This window comes from Plectropomus leopardus, chromosome 19 (assembly GCF_008729295.1).
Source record: "Plectropomus leopardus isolate mb chromosome 19, YSFRI_Pleo_2.0, whole genome shotgun sequence".
In the NCBI taxonomy this organism is placed as follows: Eukaryota; Metazoa; Chordata; class Actinopteri; order Perciformes; family Serranidae; genus Plectropomus; species Plectropomus leopardus.
This window is the reverse complement of record NC_056481.1, coordinates 22,845,448-22,861,254: the sequence shown is the minus strand read 5'-3', so window position 1 is coordinate 22,861,254 and position 15,807 is coordinate 22,845,448. Positions and strand designations below refer to the sequence as shown.

General features: G+C 37.1%; 1 protein-coding gene across 2 annotated transcripts in view; it reads right to left on the bottom strand.

Moving 5' to 3' along the window:
- The window catches only part of LOC121959165 (zinc transporter ZIP11-like), a 148,239-nt gene that overhangs the window by 49,696 nt on the left and 82,736 nt on the right, over nucleotides 1–15,807 (bottom strand). Inside the window, exon 5 of one of the 2 annotated variants that reach the window (XM_042508370.1) lies at nucleotides 7,127–7,268. In XM_042508370.1, the coding sequence (XP_042364304.1) occupies nucleotides 7,127–7,268 (142 nt within the window). The remainder of the gene's footprint in view (nucleotides 1–7,126; nucleotides 7,269–15,807) is intronic. The other variant, XM_042508371.1, reaches the window with a different exon arrangement.

Genomic DNA, 15,807 nt, shown 5'->3' with positions numbered 1-15,807 from the left:
AAACATGCTTCATAGCTTGTAGAGGCAGAGTATAGTCTGTCTATTAGAGTGGCTCATTTCACCAGCTGACAGTAGGGTCGAATTGTAATTCAATAGAATTGTTCATCATACTGCCATAAATCCTACTGTGACTAAATTCCCATCCTGTCAAATAATATAACAGATCACTATTCATGTCTGAACAAATGATACTACTGGTTAGTTCTAAATCTTTTATGGCATATTTTCTTAGTGAAAACTATTTACATATCAACACCTCTGCTTACTTCAGCATTACAACTGCCAATAGCCATGTTTTCATAATTGTATATTAAATTTGATTTTAAAGTATCACATTATAGCAGCTTTATAGATACAGCAGAATTTTATGAAACTTCCCTTGATTGTGAGAAAAAAGTTTTTACAGTCGCTAAAGAGGGTTTCTGCCATTTCAAGAATTGATAAGTGAATAAGTGATGGAAACACCTTTACTAATTAAGCACTGACATTATGAACATTTACCTCACATGACTGATCAGCTGTTTCTGCTGTCTACTTCTTCAAAGATATTCCAATAATGACATAACATTTCTTTGTCTATAGACAGTTTGAAACATGACCAATACTGGTTGAAAGTACAATTAAAACCATTTAATTCCCATTTAAAACATATTCCTGAAGACCTCTCTCTGTTTTTCTCTCATAGATGGACTAGATGGCTAAGGAAAATTATTTTGCTACTGGTTTGTAACCTCTACTTCTTCTGCTCCGTTTACTGGAAGATAAGAAAGCGCAAAGTGTTGCTTATTGCGAATTTCTTAAGCTTTGCGGAGCCTAGTTTGAATGCTCCAAATGGAAATTGTCACTTGACAACTGAATGAAACTGTGACTATAGAAAGAAACATAAGGTGTTGTGGAGCTTAATGTCACTGGGACATCACAATGCTCCGGTAGTGGTAGAATTACACATCAGCTGTTCAAAATCTCAATCCACAACTTAAGGACAAACATGTTCAATTAACTATACACTTTAATAAATATGTTTGATCCCTTCAAGGGGAGTAAGGTTTAAAAGTTTCATCATCTAATGACTCAAAATTAGAGGGCATACTTTTTTTAATTTCTGCTCCAGCAGCAAACAACATATTTGCTTTTCAAATGAAAATGCAAATCATGTTTTCTAGTCTCCATGTTTCATTGATTGTGCTGAGGAGGGCTTTTAAGAGCTGTTCTCTGAGGACAGAAAATCCATGCGTACTTTGAACAGATGTCTGTCTTAGTGGTGAAAATGCAATTTATTTTAAGCTTAGGATGCTCAGTAGATCAAAACAAGGTATAGAAAGGCAATACATACCATCCACATTCATATACCACACATCTGAAAGTCTAAAAGGATTGCACTTTTGGTTGGTTTATCTTCTGTGATGGCTGAAGAGGTAGTGACTGCTGCTTCATTGAGAAACCAAGAGGGCACTTGAAAGCAAACCAGATTTCTTTGAAGATTAACCAAGGACAGGAGGAAAAAAAGACCCCAAATTAATTAAGTATCTTTGGATTGAAAAGAGAGACCAACCACCAATCATCTTGAATAATTCAAAGGCAGAAACAATTTCCCCCAAAAATAAAAATAGATACTTAAAGATAGAGAGGGAATAGCAACTTCAGGATAGGTTCCAATGCATGATGCGAAAGAGGTATTTAATGACATGGCAAGTGTTTGAGAAAGCCTCAGGATGAGAGACAGCATCTGGCAAGGTCCATCTCAAGTGTGAAATCAGCATCGACTCAGGCTGACCTAATGTGTTGTATCTACATAGCAAAGGGACAGAACAGTCAGTACTTGTGCTTGAAATTAAGTATATTGGAGGGTAGAAGAGGGAGACAAAAAAATGGTTGCTGAAGTCAACAGGCTGTGCATGCATGTGTGTAAATATTAAATGTTTTTATCTCCTACCTATTTCCTCTCCTAACATTAAAAAAAAACACCTCCCGACATCCTGATCCAGGCTTTCAACATCTACAAAGAGTTGCATACATACTGTTAGACCCAAACAATCACAGCAGTTCTTCCTCTCTCCCTGCAGGGCAAAGTCATGAGGATTCAGCCTATAGGTTGAAACCAATAATAACAGCATGAGCTCTCAGGCTATAATCAGATTCCCCTCCATGGCTGCTGTCCCACTATGCAGGAAGATGGGGACCCTGGCATTGACGCCAATGAGCCATGACTAAACTGAATTTACTGTTTCTGAATTTTTTTTTCTCTCTCTGAGATGCAGATGGCATTGGCTGTGTCCCTCTCCTCAAACAGCAATTGTCCAATCATGGCTTAGCAACCATGACTTGGCACAGCAGGTCTGCAAAACATTATATTTCTCAACATGCTTTATTGGTGTACACAGGGATATAAGAAAATCTGTGTATGTAAAGAGTTTGGTTACTTTTTTTCCCCAAAAACCAAAATGATCTGTCCATTATTGTACTGAACTCCTCAAACACCGCTGCTTGGGTGGTGATTTTAATGTCAGACACTGTTGCAAAAAAAGCAGCTTCTGTGGCAGTATGATACGCCACTGCACAGAATCGGTTTATAATTTGGCCAGACGGAGCTGTAACGTCCCTTTAGGGTGGGCAGGAAAGGAGGTAAAAGGGTCCAACAAACCCTGGACTTTCACTCAGAGCTATTGTTTGCTTTCTGTATGAATGTTGAGCCAAACCATGACATTTTCTTCAAAACCTAGCCACGTGCCTATGTTGCACAAGGTAATAAGCATAAATATGAGGTGTTTTACTGACAATGCATGTTATTTTTTTTTCATTTTTAAAAAAGTCTAAAGAGCAGAAACTGCATTTTTCCTGTAAAAATGGATATGTAGCTTAATAAGACACAATGCATTTAACAGGCTTAAATTGATCCGCCTTCCCGAAATGTCACCAACAGATGCAGGAGGATTCCAAACATGGTTAAATAAAGGTTAAAAAAAAAAAAATAAGCATATTTAAGAACTTACAAAGGTCATCTTTTTCAAGAGTCAGCTGTAGACAGTGTTTTTAACAAACTGATGTTAGCTTCAGCTGGTTACAGATCAAAAAATCTACTTGCAAAAACATCGGTTAAATTGGTCCCAGCCTGCTTTTGTCTGCTTGTCGACAACCAAGGATTCACTGTTTTAAAAAACTTTAAGTGCGAAAACTGCCGCCATTATCTTTGTCAAAGGCATATGTGCCATTTAAGAATGCAGTTAATTACATTTTTTGATATAAACATCTGCATAAAAGCCTGCACTACACAAACACAAAGAAGTGCAACACACAACTTTTGAATATCTCCTCATACCACAGACTGGACATGCTGCACTGACTTACAATGCAATGAGTTCCCCAAGGGCACATGGGAATCAAAGTTATCTTATTTGTATATATCTATATGTGTGTGCTCTTTTCTGTGTACTGTGTTGGCCAACACACACAGGGATGCAATGAAAATGTAACTGATCCACAGAAGCTAGTCTGAAATATATATTAAATCTGTGGACTTCAGAGCTGCAGGAAATGTATCACCACTGTAGGGCAGCTGGGCCTTATGGCCATGCTTGACCATACAGAAATAGCCGTGTTGTCATAAGGTAGATTATTTCTCAGGGGTTTAGAAATATTTGAGTTGTACCTTTTCAGGGTGTCATTCTATCTGGTCATGAATATTGCGTTTTATTCCTTTTATTTTATTTTTTCTGTCAGAGTGCAGACTGTTTCAATTTTAATACATTTTCAAGGGCTTCTTTCTCTTTTTTCCTTGTTTTTCAGCTCAGCTGCAAACTGTGATATGTTCTTGAAAATAACATCAAGGCAGCTCAAGACTTTTCACGGTGCTTTCTTCAGATCTAACATTCAACAGCTCTACCTGACTACAGTACTTACATCAATGGGCAACAATACTCCCCTGAGAATTGAAACTTAAAATGCTATTATCATCATTACAAAACCTCAAGATAAATGTGAGGTCATGGTGACAGTAATGGAAACGATGGGGAGTGTGATGGGGCACAGTCACAAAAACTTTAACAAAAAATGAATTCAGTCTCCCAGTGATTTTTATCAATTACCAAACCTCTTTTTGCTAATACTTTCACTTGTGTCTGCATTAACTAACTTTTTTTACAGCACAGTTCAGCATGTCAACAGGAAAAGCAGAGGCGTAATTAAGAACATTACTGAAAAATGATTGATTCCATTTAAATGTGCAAGTTTAAGAGCCTTGCTTTTGTGTATGGTGGCTCTCTGAGGTGGCTAACTGAACACTTGAATTTGATTTTTTGTTGATGCTTTTAATTACACTTGTGCTTTTCCTGCTGCCTGTGAAAATTTCAGAATGTCCTATATACTTTGCAGAATTAGAGACAATAATGTTTAAGAAAAAATAGTTTTGTAAGCATATTTCATTTTTTTTTCATGAATGCCAACCCCCCAAAAAACAAAAATACTAGAAATCCAAGTGGACCTTTGTGCCAAATCTGATAAAATTCCTAAAAATAAAACAAAATAAAATTATAAAATCACATTCACAGGAATGGGACAGACAATTGGACAACCCAAAAACTAAATGCTTTTGGCAAAGACCATTGTGTCATTTATGGCATATAAGTAATGGCCAAAAATGTGAGGTCAAAGTGACCTTGACCTGTGATCACCAAATTCTAATCATTTAATTTTTGAATCCAAGTAGACATTTGTGTACAATTTAAAGAAATTATCTCAAGGTATTCTTAAAATATTGCGTTCACAAGAATGGGAGGGATGGACGGAGAGGCGAAACCTTAAACCACAATGCCATAAAAACTTGTCCCAGAAGTATCCCAGGAGAGTAAATTATTGTTTTGGACTCTAACTCTGCAATTAACCAGTAAGAAGAAAAAAAACAAAGTGCCACAAACTGAAATGAAAAGGAGTAAGATTAGCAAAACTCCCATAAGAAACTAGCCACAGTGGGTTTGGTCCTGTTGGTATTGGTAAGTCAGATCAACAACAGGAATCTGTGACATTAGATGTGATTTTGGTGTGATTTCAAAAACTACACTACCATTATATTCATCTTCTTATTTTGAGCTGTTCAGCTAGTAATTAAGAATCTTTATTGAGCTTCCGTCGCTTTACAGGTTGTTCTTGCAGTTTGTCATTAAATCAACTCCTCCAAGGAGAGTTGCAGCGATCCAGTTTTAAGGTTTACAGTGACATGAAAGTTGACCATTACACCATGTACCATTTCCCTACCCAACGATACTGAAAAAAATAAACCCATGAAACTGGGCAGAGAATCTAACTTTTTTTGTTGTTATTTTCAAAAGGAAGATTTTTCACACATACTTCCATAAAAAAATGGCTTAAAGTTTCAGTTTTGATAATAAAATGTTAGTTCAACCACAAGTAACTCTTCTCCTTCTATTCCTTTAAAGGTCATCCTGATGATAATAATAATAATAATAATAATAATAATAATAATAATAATAATAATTCTGTAATACAATGATACCTTGAAACAGATTTTGTCTGGTTACACCATGAAAATCTCATGCCATTGCAACCCTACATCCAAGGCAGGTTTTCCCACACATTCATTTATTTGTGGCAGGCCAACACAATAAAAACACCTGCCATCACAAATAGATTTTCTATTTTTGGAGTTGGATCATTCTTCAGAATATTGGTATATAAATACCGTTTGGTTATTTATAGCACTACACTGTCACAGCACACAGTGTTGTCAGGGCAGGCACAGAGCAGCTTCTGATGCATTGAAAGCGAAACATGACGGTTCTATCTTCCTGTCTAAAAGTGTGAATTCATTCACAAACAGCTGCTCCTCCAATCCATTGATCTCATCAGATCAGTTGTGAACAAAGCTATAGATGACTTATACACTCTGTGAGTGACAAACTGCTGTGGAGCAGCAAAGTAGAGCTTTGTCTGCATTGTGTTTACTGACCCACAAAAACCTCCAAATTTAGAGAGACGACGTAGAAAGATTTAAAGGGGCATTTAAAAAATCCTGTCCTGTTTCAACCTGGTCACTACTTATAATCAGTTATTTCCTCGTGTTTAAAAACCAAAATGTTCCAATTAAAAAGTTTCCTGTCAGCCCATATGATTTCATTTTTACTCCTGTGTTTAGTTAATAAAAAGCTGGTGTGAACATGAACCACACCAGAAGTAAAAGACAGCAGTTAAATTTTTTTCCCTCGGTCCGAATAAAATAAACAGAGCAACAGTTTTTATGACACAGAGCCTCTGTGTGCTGGATTTAATGTGCTTAGTGAGAGACAGTCAGCAGGCAGACCGTTTATGAACACTGAATATAACAGATTAATTAAAATGTAATCGTATCCAAACTGTTACCAGCCAGTGAGGCGAGGGAACAACATTCATTTATGTGCTGCAAACAAACATCAGTGTGCAGCCACACAAACACGTGGCCAAACACCAGCTTTCCTTTTTAAAATCTATTTTTCCACTTTAGTTAATGTGTTTTTTCTGTATTTCTTATTCTGTGATTTTCCGCCACGTTGCACTCTTTTGTTACATATATGGTTGTTCAGTTTGCCTGTAATTGCTCATCATGCTATAATCTTCCTTTGACTTGTTGGAAAATCAGATGTGTTTATCGGATCCTCTGCTTTACTGTATCACACTGACAACTTTAGTCTGGTTTCCTACAATACACACCGAAAAATAATCGACAAAAGTGACAAAATGAATGTGTGCTACAGTATGTACCTTACTCAGTATGTGACATGAGAGTTGATAGCATGAAGAAGGGTTAGTGTCCAACACCCAAGAAGACACAATGAGGATAATTTCTTTAGAGCTAGATTAAAACAAGATTCAAAGTTAGTACACCGAATGAGTGTTACATAGGGACAGATGAGGTGAAAATGGAAAATCATGACAATGAAAAGAAGCCATCATAGAAGTTCCAGGTGAGATGAGATTTTACAGTGGTAACCAGTATAGTCCCCCTTTTTGTTCTGCATCAGTGTAATCCGGTGCCTGAAACTTGCCCTGACTTGAAAAAAGTGGGACTACAGTGGCTAAATTTTTGTTCTGAAGTAAAGTACAAATTGATGTTGATGTGGGTATATGAAGGGTGGCTTGCCTGAAAGAGGTCCGGCTCTACCTATCCTGATGGTCATCTCATCCGGGTCCATGAATTGGAATGAGGGATCCTCTGCTTTCTCTTTGGACAGCTTAGATTCGGGGGGCAGAGCCAAGGCAATATGCGGGTCAGCACCTACACCCTGTAGATGACAGAAGAGAGGAGGAGGGGTTAAAATCCATTTTATGTACGAAAGATCATAGGCAATACTTGCATTGGTGCCCTAGTTTCCTGCTAGTGTTATGAAAATCTAAAAACAAGCGGGTGGGTAACTGTTTGAAATAACCTCAAAATGACCATGTAATTAGTAGGCTATTGGACAAAAAAGCTTTGAGATCTTTTACTAAAGTAAAGGTAGTTTATCTTAATGTAAACATACTCCACTACAACGCAGGTTTTTGTGCAGTACTCCTGCACAATATTGCAAAACGCCAGATTTGCAGTGTTTCATACTGAGCATATTAGAATGGATATACAGGCTGTGTTGGTCATCTGTGCTAGCAAAGGAGGAGGTCAAAGTTGATAGATGGGTAGAACAAACACAGGGCTTTCTCTGAGGAGACCAATGTTTGTGTCCTGTGTGAAAAACAAAAGTCAGCGTTGACTTTTAACTAACTACTAGACTTAACTTAACTTAAACTTAACTACTAAGCTAGATTTTTCGATTGGCAAATAAATCTTGGAAGGCCATCAGCTACACTGGTGGATAAATGCTTGCACCAAAACAGTCATGTAATAAAAAAAAAAATGCTGAGAGTCTCTTATGCATTTTGGTGTCATGTAGGGGTGCACAGCTCTGCTCCTGAACTGCTCCTGTGCTGTCTGTGTCATGGGACATCAGCAGATCCACTTAAGCATTATTTGCTGCCAATCTGTTGCCAGCTAGCACTGTGCGTATCCTCATATAGATTATGAAATAACAGAGACCTCATAGTTTGAACCAAGATAGCTAACTCTTTATTTCCTGCCACATTGTCAACAGCAGTGCATTAGCTCCACTTCTTCCATCCTTACCTTTCACAATAAGAACCCTGGACCTATACAATGCTTTGCTGCTAACCATAGTGAAGTTATTCTGATGCTGAGGCTGTGGTGATGAGCTGTTCGATATATTTAAAAATCAGCTTCGGATTTTGCTCTGATCATTGCTTTAAGTTTGTATTAAACATAATACCCTTTCATCTTAAAAAAACAAACTGAAACTACTGTATGTGAAACAAAAAAGGCAGTTTAGCATTTTGAATACTAGAAAACTACACTTGGCAGTTTTTTCATCTAGGCTTTCAGCCACCTTGGCAAGTGAGTCAAAAAGTTAATTTCTGACACTGCAGCAGGCATTTTTTAAATTACACAACAAACATCTAATATTTACTCAAAACACTCTCTTTTGCGAAACCTGAATCTGGTGTCAAATAAACACAGGACTTTCACCCAGGAGACAGCTGGTCATGTCCCATGTGAAACCAAAAGTCAATGTTGACTTTTTATTAAGTTTAACTTAAGTTATGTACTTTACTACATAAGTTTCTTAAGTTACATAACAAAATTTCTTAGTAATACATGATCTTTTGCGAAACCTAACCAAATAATTTTGTTGCCTAAACCTTATACGGTCATGTATATGTCCCTGTGGGAGTCATTGGCAAACAACATATTCTGTCGTTCAGCTATGAGGACATTTTGGGATATATGACCAATCAAAGCACAGCATCAGTGCGCCAGAGCCTCAAGATCAGATCATAATTTTGGAACCATGTTAAGGCCTTACATTGTCAGTTGATATAATGCTTTAAAAACATTAAAAATTTAAAAAAGATAACAAAAAATGTTGCATATTAACATCAAAATCCCTGTTTCAAAATCAAAAACTGTTTAAAATGTTTGTCGACTCATCTTGCACTTAGAAGCATTTACAAAGGCTCATCCAATTAAATGAATCCATGGGCAACTAGCCAGCCGCACCAGTCATATGAACTGCATTTTAACAGTTGTTGTAGTTAACAGAGCAAAATGGAAAGAAATAGAAAGAGATGTGTGTTGATGTCTTTTTATTTCCAAAAGAATGTGGCGCAAATCTAATTCATTGATCTCTCCCCCCTCCTCCTGCTTATCTAATGGCAAGCAAGGAATATGTGGAACAAACTGTACACAATACTTTGCTGTAGCTCCTATCACTTCAAACTCTAAGCCCATCCAGATTTTAGTGATCCAATCAAATGCAAAGGATTTGATCTAAATCCCTCTTGTAACTCTTCACTGCTCAAATATTCTGTTTCACCTGGAAATACATCAAAGTTGAGAAGCTAAAGACATTCTGACCTCTCTTTCACAGGGACTTTATTAATGTTTTCCTATGCTCCCATACACAAAACTACAGTTAAACGGATTACCAAAAATGAAATGCCACACAATGAGCCCATGCGCTCTGAGGTATCTGGCCCCCAAGGGATTTTCCTGTTTTGCATGATTGGTAATCCAGCCTTGCAGACATGGACAAACAGACCAGCAGAACCCCGGGCTCCTAAAACTCACATTGCACAGCACGCTTGTGAAACTTCATCCTACTGCAAAGGCCCACAGTCAAATGATAATCCAGTGACTGATGAGTTGTCAAGGTAGAGAAAAGGTTCAAGAATTGCACAACCTTGTTGAAATAAAATCAGTAGTATACCCGCTGATCAGTTGCCTTTCTAGAACACAATGAGACAAGCAGTTGTCAGGGGATGTTTCAATCTGAAAATAATTTATATACGAAATTGATGCTTTAATGGAAATGTACAGGGAATGGCTGCATTTTGGCTTAACACTTCACTTGGATAGTCTGCTACAGATAGTTTATAGATTTGGAAAATTTCAATAGTTTATAAACTGAGATTTAAAGGTTTAACAGTTTAACTTTATTGTGTTTATGAGATTATCTGCAAAAAATATGTGACAATTCATCTACATCTCACAATAATTTTGTTGAACTATTCACTCAACCTATGCAGCAAAGGTTCAGCGATTTTTTAATCTAATGTATATGTTAGTAGTAAACTGTAGTAAATTGACATATATACTCAGTAGACAATCACCTACAAACAAAGCAAAACGCAATAGCCAGGTTTTAACCTTTAGAGGGCAGTCACCACGCATATTTATAGCACAATATTCATTCATTCATTGTTTGTAACCGTTTGTTCTCATAAGGGCCTATCCCAGCTGTCACTGGGCGAAAGGCGGGGTACACCCTGGACAGGTCGTCAGACCACGTAGGGCTGACACACAGAGACAAACAACCAAGCGTGCACACATACACACCTTTTAGAGCAGTTTAGAGTCACCTAACCTGCATATCTTTGGAATGTGGGAGGAAGCTGGAAAACCCGTGGGAGAACCCACGCAGGCACAGGGAGAACACGCACACTCCGAACAGAAAGGCCCCCGCCCACAGTCCGAACCTTATTCCAAACCGGATTTAAATCAGGAACCCTCTCGCTGTAAGGCAACTGTGCTAACCACAAGACCACTGTGCCGCCTATAGCACAGTATCTATCATTTTAATACTTTGCACTCAAATAAATACCAGTATATATTGCCTTTCAACTGAAAAAGTGATTTGGGGTTAGAAGGTTTGAAGTTTAGAAGTCAACCTTTCTCTTTTCAAGTATTGTTATTCATTCTTAACATTTCAGTAATTAATTTTTGAAAATTGCTTCAAATTGTTTGTAAAAAATGAATTTACAGATTTTTATCTTGTGTTATTGTACTGATGTTTTATTTTACATCAAATGATTGTGTGATTTTTAAAATTATTAGTGAAAAAATTCAAGTTGCCTTATATTCATATATACAGTTTGTATGAAAAAGTTTGGGCACACCCTGACAATTTCCATCATTTTCATTTATAAAATCATGGGTGTTTGTATCAGCAACTTTATTTTGATCTATCAAATAACTGATGGACACAGTAATATCTCGTGGTGAAAAGTTTATTGCCACAACACCTGGATATGACACCAAACATTGGAAGACAGGTGCTAAATTTGGGTCAATGAAAAACCAAAATCGAACTTTTTTGGCCCCTTTTGCAAAACGCCACCAGATGCTGGAGTACTATAAAGCAATAATAAGTGCCATCACCTGAACACCACCATCCCCACTGTCAAACATGGTGGTGGCAGCATCATGGTTTGGGCCTGCTTTTCTTCGGGCATGGACAGGCTTCAAAGATCCCATAGATTTTCGGAAGATGGATATTCAAATCTGGGGACCATTCTGGCCATTCCAGAACCTGAGACTTTGTTCTCTGCATGACAAATGCCTGAGACAATTTTGAGCAGTGTTTTGGGTCGTTGTCTTGATCCAAAATATAAAGCCCCGGCGTAACTTTGTGACGGAATGGTTGAACATTATTCTCAAGACGTTTGCAGGTATTGAGTAGAATCCCATGCCAAGTCAAAGTCCAGAACTGAATCCAGTACGAGAATCTGTCGCCAAAGAGCCCACAGCATGCTGTTCACAAACCTCCATCCAACCTCACTGTGGGTAACAGCTGTTTTGCAAAGGAATGAATGTGTTCTTCTGCAAGAATTTCAGTCTCTTCGTTGTGCAAAACTGATAGAAACATCACTTGCAGCTGTTGGAGCACTCCAAAGCACCGCTATTCCAAAATTAAGCTAGGGCTTGGCCAAATAATGCTTCTGCATTACCTCCACTTTTCTCCGTTTGTTATTTGTGCTCAGAAAAGTTTTAAATTCCGCATAAATTTCATCCCGTACAGCTTTTCCTTGTGTCAAAGTGCGCCTGAATTGTTGAACGATGCACACACACCATCTGATTTGCAAGATGATATCTTGAAGTCTTTGGAGCCTGGTCTGTGGCGTAAAGTTTTTGACCATTCTCACCATCCTTCGCCTTTCGCCTCTCTGATATTACTCGTAGACAATGCCACCTGGCCAAACAAGCAAAACTGTGCCAAGCCTTCCATTTCCTTTAGACTATGTTCCTCACATCGGCAAATTTACAGCACAATATCTCATTCAGATCATTTGTTTGTAACCCTTCCCCTAAATCATAATGCTCAGTAATCTTTGCTTTTCAGGTCATGGGCGAGAGTTGGTTTTGTACACCCCCCATGTCGCCACTCACGAGGAGCTGTCAAAGAGACAGAACACCATGAAGCGGTGCCACCTTAAATACCTTTTCTCATGATTAGAGTCACACCTGTTGTATCTTTCAATGCTGGGATGAGCTCATCAGACCAATGTGAGTAACCCATAAGTAGTTACAGGTATTCAAATGAGTGACAATGAACAAGGGTGCCCAAATTTTGCACAGCCTATTTCTAACCTCTGATTTAATTACATACAATTGAAGGAGACACTCTCGCTGTAAGGCACCACACTTAAAGTTTTTTTGTCTCAAAAACACCCCAATACTATCAGCTTTGACTTTGCAGCGAAATAAATGGCATGCCATATATTGATCCTTTCAACTGTGAAGAAAAGTTAAAGGTTATGCAGCCTCAGAGGGGTGCCAAACTTTTTTTACAACTGTAATTTGATATAATCTTGACATGTTAATTCAATTTTGATAAATTGCTATCAACCCTTGTATGTATCAAAAAATGAATTTACAGATTTTATCTTGTTAATTGTAAACTGATATTAATCTTGATGTGTTTGTCAATGTGATATAATTGTTATTATACCTACCCTGGTATATATCAATAAATAATCATTTTTCTCCAGGAATTAACAGGTTGTTAATAAGGTTGTTTATGACCTAGTTATTTTATTACTTTGGGCACTATGACAGCGATAGGATGTCAACATGCAAGACCAGATTAATGAATCACTCTGTAAAAAAAATCAGTGAATCAGTTACATTACGTTTATTTTAGAAAAAAGGACAAAATTTAACACCAGCTATAAAATATAAAATATCGTATCTGATCTAATGTCAGATCCTACCCAAGGCCAACAAATACACTAGCCTGAACTATGAATCACAGACAAAGCCCAATTTAGCGAAAACCAAGAGCCCACATATTCTACAGCACACAATTGGATGAGTATTTTTTAAAGGTAAGGGCTAAAAAGCATGTGCATCCATGTTTCCTCCCCTTTGTCATCTCCATCCCTGTCCAGTCACAGGTGGTTTAAAAGCAGGTAATGTACTGTAAGAGGTTTGTGTGCGTAGGAGTGCACTGAATGAACCCACAGGCAATCAGATGTGTGTATGATGACAATCAAAAATCAATACTTCAGTGGGAACCCATCAACATAACTTTCACTTAAGTGGTTGCAAGTAACAAATGTGAGGTACTTGTACTTAGAATTTCTATTTTTCTGTTACTTCATATTTCTACTCCCATCTCTGAAAGCTTTTATACCTGGTTAATTTGCAGATTCAGATTAACAATAAAAAATACGATTAATAAATACATTATGTTATTATATATAAACAAGCCTTTGTTGGTCCCTAGTCAGAAATGTACAAGCTAACATGCATAGCTATATATATAAATCATGTATATATAACACATATCAATAATTGTAAATCCAATAATACATTTAAAAGTACTTGTGCCCGTCTGCATAATGTGTACTTTTACTTCTGGTACTTAAAGGTCCCATATTGTAAAAAGTCAGATTCCATATCTTTATACTATTATAGATTGGGTATGGGTGCTATGTAAATACAGTGAAAGTATGAAAACGAGCCAACAAGTTGCAATAGTGACAAAATATTTGGGGTTGTTGCAAAAAAACATGTTAATTAAATTATTATAAAAAAAAAAAAAACGATTAAAATGTGTTTGAATGCCTTTTCGTTTCCATCCCCAATGCTGTTAGACTATTTTTTAGAAGTTGGGTGCACTGAGACAAACAACAGGCAAGAGGAGATGACGTAGTTAAAAAAACACCAGCCAAGCGTCAAGTGATGGGAAACCAAGATCAAAACATGGAAATATTACCCTTTAATGTCAAAGTAAACAAAGTTCACCACAAAAAATGGTTTAGGCTAAATTAAACAAAAACAGCAATTGCAACTTTGAGTGTGAGTGAATGGGTCTCTGACAGTTTGGAACTCTTTTTTCCCATTCTTCTTCTGCAAAGCTGATTAAACCATACAGATGACATGGTGGTGGTGAATAAAACAGCCTTTTCCGAGTCCAATCTGCAAACTCTCCATTTGAGTGACATCTGAATTCTGACTCGGTAACTCCAGTTCATTTATTTGTCATTTTGAAGTGATTCCCATGCAGCTCTGGCTTTATGCATGGGCTCAGTGTCCTGCTGGAAAACCAATCTTCTCCAGAGTTGCAGGGTTTCTGGCAGACTGCACACTGGCACACTTAGTGATACCCTCAAGCCCGAATACCCTTGAATACACACAGGTGATCTGCTGCAGAGAAACATCCCCACAGCAAGATACTGCCACCACCATACTTCACCATGGGGATAGAACGTTCATGATGTATGTGCAGTGTAGCATGGTGTTTCTGGGACGTGATAGTCCACGACTTCACAGAGGAATTGTGGATTCAAAACTTTCTGGATGATCTGCTCAATTATAAAGAGTTGCAATAAGATGCAATAACACCTCTTGTAGCGCCTGCTGCATCATGCCTGAGGGAGCCAGTTCCTACAACAAGTGCAAAGCCATAGCACCATGTGGCCTAGAAAAGCCAAAAAAGTGTTTCCATTACAGTTTAGCGAAATATGGCCATTTCGAATTACTTACTGAAATACCACCTCATGTGAAAGTAAAAACTTTTTTCAAAATTTATGTGTTGCTATTAGGCGTATTTTACATTCAAATTTCAATTTGTGCAATTTCAGGGTAAATGGAAACCTGCCTTATGACAATCACATATCTACACTATCAGTTAAAAATGACAACTAGTAAAGTACAAAACAGAAAGAAAGAAAGGATAAATACATTTATAATAAAATAAATAAAAAATAATCAATAAAGTAATTTATCAAGGTAAAATAATAAAATTCAAATGAATAATATTGTTATCCCCACTGATGTGATGGTGTTTTGTTATATTACTTATATTTATATTTTTATAATACTTTTATTGCATTTATTCTTGTCTTTTCTAAAAAATAGTTAGTACTGTAACGGCCTTTTTTATTATCTGCCTATTTTATTACTCTTACTCCTTTTGTTTGATTTATTCTTGTAGACCTGCCTTTGCTTTGTCTGTCAAAGCACTTTGTAAACAACTGTTTTTAAAAGGTGCTATATAAATAAAGTTATAATTATTAATATTATTGTTTCCCCCATAAACCAATCGATTGGTTGAGGTGCAGCTAGAATTTTAGTTGATTTTCTTTGGTTGATTACAGCCCTACAGTTTACTACGATAAAAAGAACCACCTTTGACTTCACATTCATTTGGTTAAGTGGTTCTAAAACCGATTGGCTGCGGCAGTGATGACTTTTGTGTGTCTCAGTAATAGGAAAAAATTGCACCGCATAGACAGATTCAAGACTAGAATTTCTGCCGAAGGGAAATCTGTTGAGGGGGAAATAAACATTGTAAATGTTTTTTAATAAGCATGAGGAGTAACGCTAGAAACAAAAAGAAAAAAAAACATTGTTGTGGAAAAGTTTTTTCTGAGCCATGAATTCATTTCAATCTGTGTTTGTCGTTCTTGCTTTTTGGTTATTACTCATGCCAG